Source organism: Primulina tabacum, chromosome 10, assembly GCF_025594145.1.
Source record: "Primulina tabacum isolate GXHZ01 chromosome 10, ASM2559414v2, whole genome shotgun sequence".
Classification (NCBI taxonomy): Eukaryota; Viridiplantae; Streptophyta; class Magnoliopsida; order Lamiales; family Gesneriaceae; genus Primulina; species Primulina tabacum.
Genome location: NC_134559.1, coordinates 25,435,068 through 25,455,229, shown reverse-complemented (window position 1 = coordinate 25,455,229; position 20,162 = coordinate 25,435,068). Strand labels below are relative to the sequence as shown.

The window sequence follows — 20,162 nt, the reverse complement described above, 5'->3', positions numbered from 1 at the left end:
CTTTCCCAAATTACCCTTAGACCTTAAAACGACGACCCGAATCCATCCAAAGTTAACATAACACCTTAAAATACACCCATAAATATTTATTAGACTTAAACTTAAACTCCCCAACTAATTTTCCAATTCGTTTTAAAACTTGAACCTACGTACCGATTTTATCCCGAATCAACTCGAAACTTAGCCAAACTTTACCAAACTTGAACCATGGCTTATTAACACCTAACCATACCCTATGCAACCCAAATCAATCAATTTAAACCCTTGAACAAGCCTAGAACAGCCACTGAAAATTCTGAACTTTTATACAAGAAACCCTAACTTGAACCACCTAGGTGCCCTTCGTTCTTAGCCTTTAACCGACCCTAGCTGGCCTTGCGGGGACCCTAACCGAACCCCTTTGACCCTTCCTAGACCAGCCCTTGCACCAGCCTTTCCCTAATCCATCTAGGACCATGACTAGAACCCCTTAGGACCCATGGAAACGTCCCAACAGCAGCCCACAGCCGTGCCGTTCTAGGAACCCAAATTTGACCCTAGTTTCCAATCAAACCCAAAAAAAAGCGTGTGGTCTTCTCCTCACTCTCGTCCAGCCCTTAACCGAGGCCTCTAAGAACTCTTAAACACACTGAAATTCATCCATTTTAATGACCCTACCATGGCAGCCCCTTTTGTGCATCAAAGACATGAATTTAAAAGCAAGAAAACCAAGGTTTTGATCATGTATTGCAATACACATAATATGGTATGAACGAAGAGTAAAGAAATATTAAGGCGTACCTTTGCGTGTTTCACGCACGAAAACAATTCTAGACGCGAAGGACGTTGGCGGAGAGATGGTGAGGAAGCTTGTTGCGTTTTTCCTTCATCCTCATGTGAATTGCCTTTGAAAAAAGAAAGTTGTGTGGCCGTGTGATGGTGGATAGAAAACTAGGATCTTTTGAAACTTGGTGGCATGTGGTTTGAGGTGTTTAAGGTTTAGGAAACTCTAAATTTTGATATAAATAATTGTGTAGTAAGCTAGCCCCAATAACCTTAGTATAATAGGCTCATTATAATGTAGTTAAAATATTTTGTTTAGGAAAATTTTTGAAAATATTAATCAAGCCTCCAAAAAATCCTTTTTTCGTCAAAAATCGATTACCGGTTTAAAATACGACTCAACGCGTAAAAACACCTCAAAAAGCACCATTTTCGAAAATACCATTTAAAATATACCATATATTAAATAATTAAAAATAATCGTTTAATAAAAATATTTTTCCTTTATGGTCCTCGGTCTCTGTTCCTCGATCGCGTCTCGAACAACCTTTAAAACATAATTTTATGCATTCCAATATAAAATCCTATGTTAAACATGTACACATGCCTATTACATTCAATAAATGCAATTAAAAATAAATTAATTATTCTATTTCTATCATTTCTAGATTTGAATGCAGTTAGATTACGTTATCGCATTTTGGACCTTACATTAACAATTATCATAACTAACGCGTGAAATTAAATACATCTCAAATGGCCTTGGCAGGCAGCAACAATCCTTAATTCATTGCCTAATAATAGGTGTCACGCCCCGAGACCGAGGAGTCGGTGAAATCCGGTATTATTAATCAAAAAACAATAAGCCTCGTAGCAAATAGCCAAATACCAGTCTATTTCATAAAATTCCATTGTATTTACATGAAAGTAAAAATACAGAGGTTGTGGAAGCGAAAAGTACAAACATTACTAAGAAAGACAAATGAATACTAATGGGCTTGAACATTCAGAACTTGAATTCCTTCCTTCTAATTCTTTATCAACCCCAGAACTTCTCCTTCTCCTTTTGTTCTACATAATATTCATTGTCATCTGGAGAGGGACGTAAGGGGGTGAGCGTTTTGGGAAACAGTCAGCAAGTGGGGCTGATCGAATACTAGAAAACATTTGATACATAATATTTTTAAAACATTCTTCTTTTACATAGCATAGTATATCAGTGTTGGATGAACATAAGTTAATCATTGAACAAATTAGAGCTTCAGAGTTGGATGAACATAAATCAGACTTAGAGCAAATCAGAACTTCGAATCAGAACATTTCAGAACAGAACTTATCAGACAAACAGATTATAATGATCATGATCTATCCTTGATCTTGGGCTCCCTCTGGTGTCTTCTCCTGTAAATGGGCTCCCTCTGGGGCCTTTTTCCACATTCGGACTCCTTCTAGGGCCTTCTCCCACAGACAGACTCCCTCTGGAGCCTTTTCCCTCACAAGATTTCTCAATGAACCATTATCAGATTCAAACAAATGACTTATCATCCGGAGAAAAATTGGCTCGAACAGAATGACACCAAAATAAAACGAAACGAAGAAGCATAAACGAACAAACACGCGGAACAAAACGATTTGAAGTAACTTAATGATTTTCGAAATCTACACTTATTCACATCATGCAGTAGACGATCGAATTTTAAAAAATACATAATCTTTAAAACATATAAACCCACTTACATGAAAGATTGTTCCAAAAATCTTGGAATGAACAAGTTGGAGTTTGACACTGAAAAACCAATCACCTTGCAAAAATGTTTGTGCCTAATTGAACTGTTGGATCGATCTGAATTTTGGATGTTGGTCCAAACACGTGTAGGTATATTCTGAACGGTAGAGATCGGATTTGGACTTGTAAAACAATGAGAAAACTTTCTGACATTGGGCAGAATTTTTGGTACTCGAAAATTACAATTTTTGGAGAAATTTTTTATGTTTTTTGTGTGATTTTACTCATTCCTTTGTCACTATTTATAGGCACCAATATAACTTTAAGTATTCCCCCTCCATGCCAAAGGTTGCATGATTTATGACATTTAATCACCAATGTGTCTTTAGGTCTTCCCCCTCCATGCCAAAGGTTGCATGGTTTATGTATTTAAATGTCACCAATGTGACTTTAGGACTTCCCCCTTCATGCCAGAGGTTGCATGTAATTTTATTCTCTTCCATGACATAGTTTATCTTCAATGCAAAACTAAAATCAACTTGGTACTTTGTCTCTTTGTAATGAAAAATTTTGGGTCTTCACATCCTTCCCTCCTTTTTTAATGTTTCGTCCTCGAAACTTGAATTAGCTTGGTCTTTGAAAAGGTAGGGATAAAGGGTGCGCGTCTTCTCTTCTAGCTACAATGTTGATTCTCGTTCAGTATGGTTTGACCATTGTATTTTCACGTATGGGATGGTGCGGTGATGTAGGAGTTGTTATTTGGTGTCCACTATACGGATAGGGACTTCTTCATATTTCAATTCTTCATTCAGGTTGCCGTCGAGTAGCAGTGGTGCAACCTCGTTAATATGACTCGATTCGGGAATGTATCTTCTTAGTCGCGAAACGTGGAAGACGTTATGGATTCTTGACATGTCAGGCGGCAAGGCTAGCCGATAAGCTAGGGTTCCGATTGTTTCAAGAATTTCGAAGGGTCCAACGTATCTTGGGTTTAATTTCCCCGATTTGCTGAAGCGGACCACTCCCTCCATAAGTGAAAACTTAACATAGGTCTTCTCTTCGACTTCAAACTCCAACGGCCTTCTCTTCAAGTCAGCCCAGCTCTTTTGTCGGTCCTGAGCCGCTTTGAGTTTCTCTCTGATGATAGCTACCTTCTCAATTGTGATCTGTACTAGTTCAGACCCGGTGATGGCGTTCTCCCCGATTTCATCCCAAAACATGGGCGATCTACATTTTCTTCCATAGAGTGCTCATAAGGGGTCATCTCTATGCTACTGTGATAGTTTTTCTTGTATGCGAACTCTATTAGAGATAGATGCTCACTCCAATTTCCTTTGAAATCTAGAGCACACGTCCATAACATGTCCTTTAAGGTTTGAATTGTTCTTTCGGTTTGGCCATCTGTTTGCGGGTGATAGGCCGTGCTGAGGGTGGCTTTGGTTCCCATGGCTTCTTGGAAATTTCTCTAGAATCGGGACACAAAACATGGATCCCTATCAGACAATATACTTGCTGGAACTCCGTGTAATCTTACTATGTTGTCCATGTACAAGATGGCTAATTTATCTAGGTTGTAGTTCATTCGCACTGGTAAAAAGTGTGCTGATTTGGTCAGTCGATCGATGATAACCCAGATCCCATCATGGTTTTGTCTTGACTTTGGTAATCCTACCACAAATTCCATGGAAATGTTCTCCCACTTCCATGTTGGGATCTCTAGCGGTTGTAGGAGTCCTCTGGGTCGTTGATGTTCGGCTTTGACCTGTTGACAAATTTGGCATTTAGCGACAAAGTCTGCTATGTCCTTCTTCTTTCCATTCCACCAGTAATTCTGTTTCAAGTCTCGATACATTTTGGTGCTCCCAGGGTGAATTGAGAATTTTGACTTGTGTGCCTCAGACATTACTTCTCGTCTTATCTCATCGAGGTTTGGTATAAACAAACGTCCTTTCATCCACATGACGCCTTTCTCATCAGTTTGGAATTCTTGAGCTTTTCCTTCTTGAACTTGCTCCTTAATTTTTGCTATGAAAGGATCGTGATTTTGCTCCAGCTTGATGGTTTCTTGAAGGCATGGTTGAGCTGAAAGAGCCGATAAATTTATTTTTCCTGCGTCTCTTCGGCTCAAGGCATCTGCTACCTTGTTGGCTCTACCCGGATGGTAGTTGATTGGTTTTATCATAATCCTTCAAGAGTTCAATCAACCGTCTCTGCCTCATGTTTAATTCCTTTTGGGTGAATAAGTATTCGAGGCCTTGATGATCGGTGAATATCTCGCATTTATCTCCATATAAATAATGTCTCCATATTTTTAGTGCAAATACGATGGCTGCTAACTCAAGATCACGAGTTGGGTAATTTTGCTCATAAGGTTTTAATTGCCTTGATGCGTAGGTAATTACCTGACCATCCTGCATAAGTACACACCATAATCCTCCCTTTGATGCATTGTTGTATATGGTGAAGTTCTTGCCATCTTCGGGAACTACTAGCACTGGTGTAGATGCAAGTTTTCTTTTAAGAATCTGAAAACTCTTCTCGCATTCTTTGCTCCAAAAAAATCTAGAGTTTTTCTGTGTGAGTTTGGTGAGGGGTACGACTATTGAAGAAAATCCTTCAACGGATTTCCTATAATATCCAGCTAAACCCAGAAAGCTTCGAATCTCAGTTACTGAATTTGGTCGAGGCCAGTCCACAATTGCTTTTACTTTCTTGGGGTCCACTGAAACACCTATTTCAGAGATTATGTGTCCCAAGAAGGTGACACTTGTTAGCAAAAATTCACATTTCTTAAATTTGGCATACAGTTCTTTTTCTCTGAGTGTCTCTAGAGTGAGGCGAGGATGTTCCTCGTGATCTTTCTTACTTTGTGAGTACACAAAGATGTCGTCTATGAATACGACCACGAACCTATCAAGGTATGGTTTGAAGACTCTATTCATGAGGTCCATGATTACTGCTGGAGCATTGGTCAGTCCAAACGGCATTACTATAAACTCGTAATGGTTGTATCTCGTCCTGAAGGCTGTTTTAGGAATATCTTCTGCTTTGACCTTCAGTTGATGGTATCCTGACCTCAGATCGAGTTTTGAAAAGACCTTGGCTCCTTTCAATTGGTCGAAAAGGTCATCTATCCTCGGGAGAGGGTATTTATTTTTAATTGTAATCTTTTTCAACTCTCTATAGTCGATACATAATCTCATACTCCCGTATTTCTTTTTCACAAATAGTACAGGGGCTCCCTAAAGAGATGCACTGGGTGTAATCTGCTTTTTATCCAACAACTCTTGGAGTTGGTCCTTGAGTTCCTTTAACTCTGCTGGGGCCATTCGGTATGGTGCTTTTGAGATCGGTGCAACACCAGGAATCAAGTTGATCTCAAACTCCACTTCAAGGTCAGGAATCGTACCAGGAAATTCTTCAAGGAAGACGTTCGGAAATTCCTGAATAACTGAAATTTCTTCTATCTTCAGAGTAACTTCATCATTTACCTCGCTGATCATTGCTAGTTAAATTTCTTCACCACTTTTCATGGCTTTCAAAGTTTGTGATACCGATAGAAGAGATTTTTTCTCTTTAGATCTACCATGGTATATGATCTCCTTATGGTTTGGAGTCTGCAGTTTGCTACTCTTCTTCTGGCAATCCACCAAGACATGACTCTTAGCCAACTAATCCATTCCTAGGATTGCGTCGAACTCGGCCATATTTAGTTGAATCAGCTCTGCCTTGAAGATTAGATTACCTATACAAATTTTGCAATTTCGATGTACCTTATAGGTTTCAATCGTTTTGCTAACAGGTGTTGCTACTCTTAATGGTTCACTAAGAGTTTCTCCTTCTAGTTTTTGTTTCTTAGCAAATATTTTGGATACAAACGAATGGGTAGCACCACAATCAAACAACACATAAGCATGCATTTTATTGATCAGAATAGTACCTGCTACCACGTCGTTTGCATTATTTGCTTCCTCTTGAGTTATGGCAAAGATCCTAGCATTGGGCTTGTTCTCCCTCGGCTTGTGATTTTCTGCGTTTGGTTTAATCCCTTTGTCCTTGTTCTCTGGACAGTCAGCAATCCAATGGCCTAACTTCCCACACTTGAAACAAGCACCAATGTTCCTGTAGCATTCTCCTGAGTGTCTCATGCTGTAATTTGGACAAGGCCTGATTTCCTTGTTGTAATGGGTTGGGAAGGCTCCTTTTGATGGTCCAATTGTCTGGTTGGGTCTTTTAAAATCTTGTCCTCTACGGAATGACTGACCAGGAAAGGGTCGTTTGTGCTTACCCTCTTCCTCTCTGCGTTTGATGTCAGTCTCAGCGCTCATGGCAGCTCCCATTAAGTCAGCAAAATTTGTGGGTTTGAATACAACTAAGACTGACTGTATTCGACTGTTTAACCCTTTCTGGAGACGATGCATGTTTAGGGTCTCATCTGCCATTATAGTTGGAACGTACGTTCCGAGGTCATTCAACTTTGAGTTGTACTCAATCACCGTAATGTCTGAAGTTTGTTTAAAGCTTTCAAATTCACTCAGCTTTTGCAAACGGAATTCCGTCGGATAATACTGCTTCAGGAATTCCCTTCTAAATGTCTGCCATGTAATTGGCCCATCCTCGGCCATAGCTGGGGAAATAGTCCCCCACCATTTGCGTGCTCTTTCCTCAAGAAATGGTATCACCACTTCTACCTTGAGTTCTTCAGGCTACTTTCAGCAGATGAAGTTGACTTTTGTTGGAACATTTCATGTTCTCAATCTTGATTTTGATGTTAACAAAACTTGTTATTGTGTTTCTAACATATTTACTCAAGTGTGAAGTTGCTAACACAAGAAGCAAACTGAAACGGAATTCTGCCAAACTGAATTTCTGGCGAGCTTCGGTGTTTTGAAGATATCTCTCAGCTGGATGATCCAAATGACAATCCGCCAACAGAAACCTTCGCAGAAACTGATTAAATATTTTGTAAAGCATTTAAAATATATGCAAGTTGAATGAGTAAAAAATATTTTGGTTAAAGTATTTAATCAAACACTTGGTATGCAATAATTTTTTATTTGAATAACACATAAAAAGTTTCAACAATGCATCCAAGGAAATGATAAGTAAATGCAATAAACAAATAGACACGAATTTTTTTATGGATGTTCGGAGACTTCAAATGCTCTTACGTCACCCCTTCACTAGAAGACTTTGATTTATACAACTATTTGTACAAACCCATTCAGTTAGGACTTACGCAACTGCCTAACTGATCTCCTAGCACTCAAGATTGTAGGCAGCACCTCACAATCATCATATTGTTTATGTCTCATATGCAAAGACTACATGCACAAGTTTATTGTCTTTGTGCAAGACTCACTCAACTAATCTTTGAAGTTCAACTCTCTTGTATATGTGTGAGTGATTGTGTGTGAGGAATTTTTCTTTTACAGTGTACATCTCAAATGTATCCCCACACAAGGGCTTGTGCTCTCAATTAGCTGATTTCTTCATGCTAACTGCCCATGCTTTGAATCCTCTTCAAAAGCTCTTGTTTGATCTTCAAGATGTTTTATTTATAAGCCCCAACAATGATATATACGTTAGACGCAAGAATATGATCGTTTGTAAAGTTTCTGTACTGTTTCTGAAATTGCAGCGGTCAAATTCGTCTTGCTGAACATTTTCCCTACAGGTCAACTCTGGTCAACTCAACTAGTCGTTCAGTTCAACCGGTCAGTAGATGGTTCGGTTCAGTTCAGTTGGTCAGCTGCTGGTTCGGTTCAGTTCAGCTGGTTCAATTGGTCTGGTTCGGTTCAATTGGCTCGGTTCAATTGGTCTGGTTCAGTTTCAGTTGGTCAGCAGCTGGTTCAGTTCAGTTGGTCAGCTGCTGGTTCAGTTCAGTTCAGCTGGTGTGCTGAAATCAGCCTAGCTGATTTCAGTTTCTGCAGAACCAGTAGCTTCATCGTCATTTATCATCATCTTAAACTTCAATTAAGACTTCGACTTTTGAAGATGATTTGTAGATCATTGTCTTATCTTTCAAACGCATACTGAATCGCTTTATTCCAATAACCGACCTGAGAGATATGGCCAAAATACCGCAACTGCTCATACCCAATTGATTGCTGTTTTCGTGCAATCAGTTTGGTAATTCAGCGATTGGTTAGACCTTGAAAACATCCGAATTTTCCCAACTGACGTGAAATACGACTTGTTTAAAATTAAGTTTTCGGATCATTTAAGTTGGCGGATTGTCATTTGGATTATCCAGCTGAGAGATATCTTCAAAACACCGAAGCTCGCCAGAAATTCAGTTTGGCTGAATTATGTTTCAGTTTGCTTCTTGTGTTTGCAACTTCACACTTGAGTAAATATGTTAGAAACACAATAACAAGTTTTATTAACGTCAAAATCAAGATTGATAACATGAAATGTTCCAACAATCTCTCCCTTTTTTATGATCACAAAACTTGGATAAACAATCAATTCAACTAACATATTTCTCCCCCTTTTTGTTTGAATCAAAAAATCATTTTTTCTAAACATTTTAAGCACAAAATTTTCTCCCCCTCAATATTTAAAAATAATCTCTCCATTAAAATTATAATAAGTTATCCCCCTATATTTTTGAAAGTTTGAAAATTATAAAAGAAGATGGATAAATAACAAATTTTCTCCATGGCTCATTTTCTGCTACAGCACATATGCTCTGCCTTCAAAGAATAAACTGTTTTTTCTCGAGCATAATTAGGCTGCAAATTTTATGCCGTTGTAAACCTATATGATTCTAGTCTGCAACGCAAAAAGCTGTTTGTCATTTGGACACTCAAACAAGGAGATATGTCATTTTTCATACGGTCGCTGCAAGCTGTACGAAAATTCAGTTTTGCATATATATGTTTACAAAATCTGAAATTTCGAATTTTGAACATCAAAATCAGTTTCAATGCACTTTCAAGAACAACCCGCTCTGATACCAATTGAAGGATCGTTTGCAAAGCACCTTGAGATGCTTCAAACAAAATATTCTCCAATAGCTGCAATAGCTCGTGTTCTAAGAATGTATACACCGATGAATTAGATTGAGTTTAGAGTAAAACCAAGCGAAGAACACTCGAAATAATCCTTTGTTAAGAAACACTGATATATTTTGTGTATCCTGTGTAATTGAATAACTGAAAAAAAAATAGATTAGTTTTTGCTTTCATCAGTTCAATTATGCGACAACTGAACTGACGAATACTCTAACTGATCCAAAAAGTTTGAAAACAACAGTTAATCAGAAAAATACACAAGATATGTTTATGGATGTTCGGAGACTTCAACTGCTCCTACGTCACCCCTTCTACCCCCTCGGGTAGGATTCACTAGAAGACTGTGATTTATACAACACTTTGTACAAACCCACTCAGCTTAGGACTTACACTACTGCCTAACTGAACTCCTAGACTAGACTGAAAGCAGCACCTTCCAGTCAACACTTCTTTAACTTCTATGTGGGAAAGACTACATACACAAGTTTATTGTCTTTTTGCAAGACTTTATTTGAGTGGTGGTGTGTGTGCGTGTGAGAGCTGATCTCTGAAAACTACCCGAAAGTGTTCTCACACACTGAGGAAAATATGCTTCTAAACTAAACTGATAACACGATGAAGTGTTCCCTCTGGGCTGATTGCTTCTTGCAAGCTTATATGCAATATGTGTGCCCTTTCTTTTTATCTTCACACACTCTAGTATGTGCTCTCTCTCTTGTTATCTTTGCTGATGGTCTTGAGCGTGTATAAATAGAGGCATTGAGACCGTACTTCAAGACTCATCACATGTGATCGTTGCAGCTTGAATGCATTCCTTGGTATATGTGTCTTGACTTTTCTGACATGCCTCTAGGAATCTCTCGGTTTTAATCTTTGCTGCAACATCCATTATTGAACCTTTGATTGTACAAGTATTTGTATCTTTGTGCGTAGCTGGAGTCCACTAAGATAAGCTTGTCTTGATCTGCAACTGATTGATTTCTAACTGATGTTCCTAACTGATCATTTGAACTGATCTTCAGTTGGGCTGGTGAAATCAGTTGACTCGTCGGTTGAACTGATTTCACTCTTTCAGTTGAACTGGTCAGCCGGGTTTTTCATCAGTTGAACTCTTCATCAGCTGGCCAGGATTCTGAAGGTCTTCTGCTGAACTACCTATCAGCTGGACAATTAGTTGAACCGTTCTTTAAGATATCAGTTGAGCTGATTCAGTTTGGTCGATCAGTTGATGTTTTTAGTTAATCGTCTTGATATCTTCAGTTTTACCTCGCTTAACTAATCAGTTAGAAACCTGATCAGTTCCAGCTACCTGCGCACTAAAGTAAATCATTAGAAACGAAATAACAAGTTTTGTTAATATCAAAATCAACATCAAGATTTTGAACATGAAATGTTCCAACAACTTTCTATATTTTTGAGCCAGTTGTGGCCAACTTCCGGGTCGGGATTCCCATCATAGGTTGGGACTTGTTTTTTTTCGGAGGAATTCATAGTGGTACTTAATACCACATGGCTGGGGTTCTGGTGGTTGTTGGATGGCATTGTTGGCGTTTGGGTTAAGAATCCCTTGTAGCGTCGCGGCCACAATGGTGGCAATTGCCAGCATGTCTACTTGACTAAGGTTAACTCCGGGTGGTGGTGGAGGTAGTTCTCTTCATCATCCTGATTGGATATTCGTGGGTTACGATTGTTTCTTAGTGGTCTTCCTGTCATTTCCTAGAGAAATCGAATGAAAAGATTTAGAATCAAAGTAAAGAAAAAAATCAACATTGGACAAATAATTGGGTCGAACAAAATCTTTCGTTGGATTTTTTCCCAAGTGGAAAGAAGTGGTAGTTTCGCATAGATTGAAAGCAGTGACAAGATTGAGTTTCTAGATTCTATGTGGAAGAATAAGTCATCCAACTATGGAGACAACTTGAATTTGAGGATTTAAACAAACGGAGATGAGTATGATATACCATAATAATTTAGATAGAAAGGCATGGGCATTTTTGTTCGTCAAATTTTGTCTATCAAACTCCAGTCGGATTATGAACCTGACGGCTCTAATACCACTTAAATGTCACAGCGCGAGACCGAGGTGTCGGTGACATCCGGCATTGTTAATCAAATAACAATAAGCCTCGTAGCACATAACCAAATACCAATCTATTTCATAAAATTTCATTGTCTTTACATGAAAGGAAAAATACAGAGGTTCTGGAAGCGAAAAGTACAAACATTACTAAAAAAGACAAAGGAATACTAATGGGCTTGAACATCCAGAACTTGAATTCCTTCATTCTAATTATTTACCAGCCCCAGAACTGCTCCTGCTCCTTTTGTTCTGCCTGTTCTTCATTCTCATCTGGAGAGGGTCGTAAGGAGGGTGAGCGTTTTGGGAAACACTCAGCAAGTGGGGCTGATCGAATACCATAAAACATTTGATACATAATACTTTTAAAATCTTCTTCTTTTACATAGCATAGTATATCAGAGTTGGATGAACATAAGTTAATCATTGAACAAATCAGAGCTTCAGAGTTGGATGAACAGAAATCAGACTTAGAGCAAATCAGAAATTCGGATCAGAACATTTCAGAACAGAACTTATCAGACAAACAGATTATAATGATCATGGGCTATCTTTGATCTTGGGCTCTCTTTGGGTCCTTCTCCTGTAAATGGGCTCCCTCTAGTGTTTTTTCCCACATTCGGGCTCCTTCTGCGGCCTTTTCCCATAGACAGACTCCCTCTGGCGCCTTTTCCTTCATATGCTTTCCCAATGCACCATTATCATATTCAAACAAATAATTTATAATTCGGAGACAAATTGGTTCGAATATAATGACACCAACATAGAACGAAACGGAGAAGCATAAACGAACAAACAGACGGAATGAAACTATTTGAAGTAACTTAGTGATTTTTGAAATCCACACTTATTCACATCATGCAGTAGACGATCGAATTTTAAAAAATACATAATCTTTAAAACATATAAACCCACTTACATGAAAGATTGTTCCAAAAATCTTGGAATGAACAAGTTGAAGTTTGACACTGAAAAACCAGTCACCTTGCAAAAATGTTTGTGCCTAATTGAACCGTTGGATCAGTCTGAATTTTGGATATGTTGCTCCAAACACGTGTAGGTATATTTTGAACGTTGGAGATCGGATTTGGATGTCTAAAACAATGAGCAAAACTTTCTGAAATTGGGCAATTTTGATACTCGAAAATTATAAATTTTGGAGAAAACTTTTGATGTTGTTTTTGGTGTGATTTCACTAATTCATTTGCCACTATTTAAAGGCACCAATATGACTTTAAGTATTCTCCCTCCATGCCAAAGTTTGCATGATTTATAGCTTGTAATCACCAATGTGTCTTTAGCTCTTCCCCACATGCCAAATGTTGCATGGTTTATGGACTTAAATGTCACTAATGTGACTTTAGGCCTTCTCCATTAATGCCAAATGTTGCATGTAATTTTATTCTCCTCTATGACATAATTCAACTTCAATGAAAAAATAAAATCAACTTGGTACTTTGTCTCTTTTTAATGAAAATTTTGGGTCTTCATATTAGGCAAGTCTTACTTTCTCGTAGCTTTTTGCGAATTGTTATCTCAGAAATGAGAGCTACCGTCGGTACCAAACGTAGTATTAATGGAAATATTTGCTTCACTGTCATGTCCATAGGAAAAGAAAGAAAAAGTAATTCCCATGATAACGACGAGCGAAATGAGAACAACCTAAACCGTGAAAAATGGGGTTGTGAGAAGCAATATAAGCATCGTACTGCTAGACGAAGAAACCCAAATGTTTCACCTAGATGGGGAAAGTCCAGTAGCCGAATGCATCAATAGCTTACGTTCTGAATGCGTGCCTGTTGAATAATGAGTCAGTAACTCATGGGTAGTGACCACCGGAGCCATAATGAGTCTTCACACTACTTATGGACTGAGTGATCTATCCATGACCAGAATGAAGCCCCGATCTTTGGCTCCTAGTCGTCATAATCACACAATTGGTTTTATTGTATTAATTACATCAGAAAATATGCTTAAAATCTCGTTAGCTTGGCCAAAAAACGTAAGAGAAGTACAACAAGTTGGAAAATATAATCATCCCAAGTATCTGCACAATTGCATTGTGCAAAATAGCAATACAAATAACTCATTTCACATCACGATGGTTTGAACTATGTTATACCGAAAATGACTTGTGGATTGTGTTCTAAGATGTTTATATGAGCATCTGAATTCAAAATGTATAAAATTGTACCACGAGTGAAATGAGTCATATGAACTCATATCAAAATATCTGCCTAAAACATTTATGATTTTTGGTTTTTTTTTAAGAGTTTCCGTACGAATGGCCAGGTTTCTCGATTTGTTTTTTAGAAATTAAATTTAATATGTATGTATATAAATATAACTTGGTAAAATTTAATAAGATAAATAAACTAATTAAATAAAAAGTAAAATGAATGGATAACACCAATTTAATGAATGCTCACAACCCGATAAATCAATATTTCTTTTACTTATATATCTGATACTCCACATTTCCTGAATGATAATGTGAACCTAACAAGTGCTGATATAATCAACACCCAAAAAAATCTGGTATCCAATGTCTAGCCAACAAGAACATAACAGAAGTGCTGCAAAAGTCGTAGGAGCCGTCCGCAGGGACGTATTTGTTGGGTGGCAAAAACTTCTGAATTTCACTTCAATGTGAATGTTTATTGATTTTAAGGAGTAATCTTCAGTCCAGTGCAAGACGATAAATATATCATCTGCTTAGTCGGATTCTTGTTCACTGTAGTAATTGCTCTCTGCTACAAGTATCCAAGATACATTATGTTATCTTGGTAGAAGAGGTTTCATATGATTCGGCTTCTGATTTCTGATGTCAGGAATTTTTTAAGGGCGACGAATGAGTAAATGAGACTTTAGGATGATCTATTCTGTAGTCCATTTACCATCCAACTCAGTACAATTCAAGAACTTCTTCCACCATATCGTCTCTGCCTTTGCTGAAAAGAGCGCAAAGCCTTCACAAACTCATCTTCTCCAAAATCAGGCCAGAGAGAATTTGTGAAATACAGTTCGGTGTAAGCCAGTTGCCACAACAAGAAATTACTAATCCTAAGCTCACCACTGGTCCGTATTAGAAGATCAGGGTTTGGAAACTCAGTACAATTTGTTTCCAACTCCCTTTCAAGTAAAAACTTATTGATATCTTCTGGTTCAATGAGGCCGTCTTTCACTTTCTGTGCGATATTTTGGCAAGCTTGCACTAGATCGTTTTGACCACTGTAATTAACAGCAAGAATGAGGTGAAGCTGAGAGTTGTTCTTTGTAGTTTCCGCCGCTTCACTTAGCAAGACCTGAAGTGGTTTCGAAAGTTTGGTGCAGTCTCCAATAACAGAAATGTGAACCTTCCGTCTGTCCAGAACCATTAAGTAAAAGATAAACTTCGTTACATACCAATAGATATGATCTAGTTATACATGTATCACCACGACAAGAAGCAATCAAAAAAATAAAAGACAATTTACGAATATACAAAAGAGAGATCTTTGATCAGAAAAACGATGATCTCAGAAAATGAAATTGTGGAGAATTTATACAGACAGGATTGAGATTTGGGATCAACTGATTGATAATAAGTCATCTAATACAATCATCATCCCGCAACCCGCTCTAATGAATGACAGTTTCATACAACAACATTAAAAACAAAACAAAATCCTGGTACCAGTTACTTCAAAAGTAACCAAGAATTCAAGCTAAACAACAAAGTAATTGTCCAAAAGTATCACACCAACCGAAAGGTAGAATTTTGATCGATCTAAGAAAGACGTAAACGTGGAACAATACAACAAGATGCTGATTTATCCCCAAAACGCATATATAAGAATCACATTGAAGCACGAATTACTTAATGAATCACTTCTCATAAATCAATAAAATACCAGCATTTCATGATTAACAGTAGATAAAAATAGGAAGAAAATTTAACAACAGACCTTATCAAATGTTGGAGTTCATTTCTCAATCCTCTGTCGAACAATCCCATCAAGAAATCTGTTTCCATCTACAATCAAAGTAGTAGAAAACACAAAATCAAGTAAAACCAAACAAAAGCTTCCGTTTTTCTGAAAATGAAGTAAAGGTTATGAAATATTTTACTTTGGGACGAACCCAATTGTCGGATGAGAAAGCAAAGACCGTTAGAACCCTGATCCCCCACTTGCAGCACAAGTCCACGACTCTCCTTAGAGCCCGAGCCCCGGCCTCGTAACCCGACCCAGCTGGCAAACCCCTCATCCGGGCCCACCTCCGGTTCCCGTCCATAATCACCGCCACATGGCTTGGCATCGAATCCTCCCGGAGCCCTGAAGGAAGCGGACTCGGGTCTTCCTCCGCATAATGAACAGGCAGCAAGCCATTGATTGATACGCCGTTTCCCGGAGGTTCAGTCTCCGTGAAAGCTTTAGGAATGAAGAAAAACGAAGGACGGCGCGTGTTCGGAGAGAGTTCAGGCGCGTGAGAGAGGCGCTGATGTTTGAGGGGTGAAAGATGGATGTGGAAAGAGCTTGCTGCCATTGCACTGGGAGGAGGATAAGATTTTTCAAGGTCAAAAGAATAATGACTTGTAACTAGTTAAATCATATTATTTTTAAAAAAAAAATCAAAATTATGCTTGTGAAACCGTCACAATTTTTTTGGGTTCGACCTTTCATTTGATTCAACTCATTAAATTATATAATTTTTTATATAAAATAATATTTTTTTATTAAAAATATAAATTAAATCGACTCATTTTATGATATATAAATTAAAGTGTCCATATTATTTCCACCTTTGGTCATTCATGTCCCTCAAATATTTTTTGTGTCATTTACATCTCTCATCCGCAATTTTATTTTTGAAACACGTCCCTGTCGCCAACTAATATGTTAAAAATTAATGGGATGTAGATTTCCACATGAGTCGGAAAAAGCCCAAAATATATATTCATCTTCTTTATTTCCACTTTCAAAATTAATGGGATGTAGATTTTCATATGTTTGCAAGTGTTATCGAAGCTATTATCTTCACTCAAATTCCTAAACACTAAATTATTGATTTGATCTGGTGGAGCCCCTTACCCGGCTCATCCATTTCACTAAGATCACATCATTGGTGTCGTCTGGGAGAAATTGAGATTAAGACGTTGATATGGCTCCAACCAGAAGAACTAACCAGGACAATTCCCAGGCTCCTGGAGATGGTGCACATACTTCGGGACAAGGTGGTGCTCCTCCCACAGGACCTAACCTTATCACTATGTCTCCAGAAGATCTGGCTGGAATTGTATCTGATGAAGTGCGAAAAGCTATGGCCCAGAAAGACCCCTCACATCAAGTTACCCCTACAGGGAGGGAGCAGGAGCAGGAGCAGGAGCAGGAGCATGATCAAGGAAGGAGGGAGGAGGAGGAAGTAAGAGAGGAGGACGGAGAATCTAGTGCTGGGTCCAAATCTCCAACTGTGACGGAAGAGTTGCTGGAATTAAGACAGAAAATGAAGGTCTCGGAAGGACAGTTGGAAAGCCGAGGTATTTCTCGGGCAATTGCCAATGGATGCCCATTTGCGGAAGTAGCTGTCCAGGAACCTCTTTCCGGGAACTTCAAATCTGCCAAAGTGAAAGATTACAATGGCAATGCAGACCCCGAGGAGCACCTGGCCAGGTTTGAAAATATGGCTATGTTACACTGTTACACTGATCGAATCAAGTGTAAGGTGTTCCTAACAACGTTGGTGGATTCTGCTCAAAGATGGTTCGAGGGGTTGGCTCCTCAAAGTATTCATTCCTTCAAGGACTTCCAGAAGGTATTTTTACACCATTTTAGCAGCAGCAAAAGTACAAGAAGACTGCATTTATTCTTTTTGAAGTCAAACAGAGCCCGGAGGAGAGTTTGAGGGCTTATATAAGGAGATTTAATAGAGTGGCTCTGGATGTTCCCACCTGTGCCACCGAGACAAAGACAACTGCTTTCACCCAGAGTTTGAAGGAAGGTGAGTTCATTCGATAATTGACTAAGAAGGTGCCCGGGGATTTTGAGGACTTATTATCTTGGGCAGAAAATACATTAACATGGAAAGGCACAGAAGCAGAAAAGAGAAGCGGGGAGGAAGGAGAGAGGAGACCGGGTGGTAAAGCCTGAGAAGAGAGGGCCGAGGAAGACCAGTCAGGGGCATTTCTCGCATCACGTGCCCTTGAAGATTATCCGGGATCGGGAGGTCCAGGAATATAGCAGGGATTTGTTGTCATCTCAACAGTTCGTTAGACCAGAGAAAATGGATTCTGTACCCTGCATGGGGTATGTTATCATAATACTAGCGACTTCAAAACTTTGAAGGGAAACTATGTCTCGCCCTCTGCCCAAGGACATAGCCAATCCAGCAAGAGGCCAAGAGTGCCACCTTGGACTTCTCAGCAACCAAGACCCAGCACCTGGGTTGATCCAAGAGATGTCCCGAGGAGTGACCCCGGTAAGAAGAGAGATCAAGAGACATAAAGGAAGAAAGCCTCGCCCCCCGGGCGGGGTTAATAAAGATGATATCGGGAAGCTCTACTGATGGAGACTCCAACCGGGCAAGGAAATCAAGAAGTAGGAGGGATTTCATGGAAGTGGAAGGATTGAGGGGGAGTGAGGCGGTGATCAGTTTCGGCCCTGAAGATTTAAAGGGGGTAAATCTACCCCATAATGATGCCTTGGTTATCCAAGCCCGGGTGGCAAATTATGATATTCAGAGAGTCTTCGTTGACTCGAGCAGTTCTGTGAATGTTATTTTTAAGGAGGCCTTGGTGCAGATGGATTTACAAGGATTTCAGCTGGAGACCGTGGAGACTGCACTTTTTGGCTTTGCTGGCCTTGTGGTTTATCCAGAAGGAGAGATTGTCCTGTCATTGACTTTGGGTTCCCGGGATTTTAAGAAGATAGTGATGACCATTTTCATTGTGGTGGATTACTAATCATCGTATAACATCATTCTGGGCCGGCCGGCCATGAATGAGCTGAAGGCCGTGGCATCCACCTACCACCAAAAGATCAAGTTTCTTGTGGAAGAAGTCCGAGCTTATCAGAGTAAAACCAGGAGGGGAAGAAAGCAAGAATTGATGAGATAGGAGGGAGAATGGTGGAGAAGGGTGAGGTACATTTTGTGGCTGGGGAAGAGCAGGAGTTTGTAGAAGTTGGACTAGGCCAGCAAATCCGGGTGGCTCGGGACCTCAGTACATCCACCTGGGTCAGTCTGATTAATTTCTTAAAAACTAATATTCTTGTTTTTTGCCTGGTCCCAGCAGGAATTGACAGGGATCTCTGCCCTGATATCGGAGCATCACTTGAATATTCTCCCGGGATCTCACCCGGTGAAGCAGAAGAAGAGGCACTTTGGTCGTGAGAAGGACAAAGTTATTGATGAACAGGTGAGAGATCTGCTGAAGGCCGGCCACATTCGGAAAATTCAATTTTCTACCTGGCTCTCGAATGTGGTATTGATACCAAAGTCTACCGGAAAGTGGAGGATGTGTGTGGATTTCTGGAACCTCAATAAAGCTTGTCCCAAAGATCATTATCCCCTACACCGGATCGATCAATTGGTAGACTCCACCTCGGGTTATGACTTGTTGAGCTTTATGGATGCTTACCAGGGGTACCATCAAATCCCCTCGGCCAAAAATGATCAAGATAAGGCCAGCTTCATCACCTCGGGAGGTACGTTTTGTTACGTTGTAATGCCTTTCGGGTTGAAAAATGACGGGGCCACCTACCAGCGTCTTATGAACAAAGTCTTTGAGAAGCATCTGGACAGGAATGTGAAAGTATATGTGGATGATATTCTAGGCAAGTCTAAAGAGTTTGCAGACTTCATTACTGATTTGGAGAAACTTTTGCTACTTTGATGCATTATGGAATCAAGCTTAACCCTGCCAAATGTATCATTGGCGTGAATAGTGGCACGTTTTTGGGTTTCGTAGTGACAGAACGGGGAATTGAGGTGAATCATAAAAAAGTCAAGTCTGTATTGTGCATGTCATTTCTCCGATCTATCAAAGAAGTGCAGAAGCTGACCGGGAGGATTGCTTCTCTTTCTCGATTTATATCCCAGTCAGCACACAGAGGTTACCCTTTCTTTCAAGTCCTAAGGAAGGCCTAACAATTTGGATGGGATGAGAAATGTGAGCAGGCCTTCCAGGATTTGAAGAACCATCTTGCAGAGCTTCCTGTATTGGTAAAGCCTGAGCCCGGGGAAAAATTATTTGTATACTTATCTACTACAGAGTATGGTGTCAGCTCGGTACTGATAAAGGAATAAGGCTCTGATCAGATGCATGTCTACTATGTCAGTCATGCTCTGAGAGGCCCGAGCTTCGGTAGAGTGAAGTAGAGAAGATAGCTCTGGCTTTTATTATTACTGCCCGGAAACTGCGGTCTTATTTTCTTTCGCATCAAATCATTATTCTTACTAGTAGTCCTCTGGGGAGGATTATGACTCATGTGGAAGTATCCGGGCGGATGATCACGTGGGCAGTTGAGTTGGGCGAGTATGATATTGAATACAAACCCGAGTGGCCATCAAAGCACAATCCTTGTCAGATTTTCTATTTGAG

At 39.5% G+C, this 20,162-nt stretch overlaps 3 protein-coding genes across 4 annotated transcripts; all 3 read right to left on the bottom strand.

Annotated features, from left to right (window-relative positions):
• Positions 1-3,243: 3,243 nt before the first annotated feature.
• Positions 3,244-3,708, bottom strand: LOC142505009 (uncharacterized). The gene has a single exon (XM_075617835.1). The coding sequence runs from the start codon at positions 3,706-3,708 to the stop codon at positions 3,244-3,246; it is 465 nt and encodes a 154-aa protein (XP_075473950.1).
• A 2,289-nt stretch (positions 3,709-5,997) lies between these two features.
• Positions 5,998-7,113, bottom strand: LOC142505008 (uncharacterized). The gene is made up of 2 exons (XM_075617834.1): positions 6,262-7,113; positions 5,998-6,126 (listed from the first exon to the last, which is right to left on the bottom strand). The coding sequence occupies exons 1-2, from the start codon at positions 7,111-7,113 to the stop codon at positions 5,998-6,000; spliced, it is 981 nt and encodes a 326-aa protein (XP_075473949.1).
• A 6,873-nt stretch (positions 7,114-13,986) lies between these two features.
• Positions 13,987-16,152, bottom strand: LOC142505766 (cis-prenyltransferase 4, chloroplastic-like). Of its 2 annotated transcripts, none has more exons than XM_075618877.1 (3): positions 15,707-16,152; positions 15,532-15,599; positions 13,987-14,947 (listed from the first exon to the last, which is right to left on the bottom strand). In XM_075618877.1, the coding sequence occupies exons 1-3, from the start codon at positions 16,109-16,111 to the stop codon at positions 14,500-14,502; spliced, it is 921 nt and encodes a 306-aa protein (XP_075474992.1). In that variant the 5' UTR covers positions 16,112-16,152; the 3' UTR covers positions 13,987-14,499. The 2 variants fall into 2 exon arrangements, with proteins under 2 accessions (XP_075474992.1, XP_075474991.1); XM_075618876.1 differs by having other exon boundaries at positions 13,988-14,947; positions 15,695-16,152.
• Between the last annotated feature and the right edge of the window lie 4,010 nt (positions 16,153-20,162).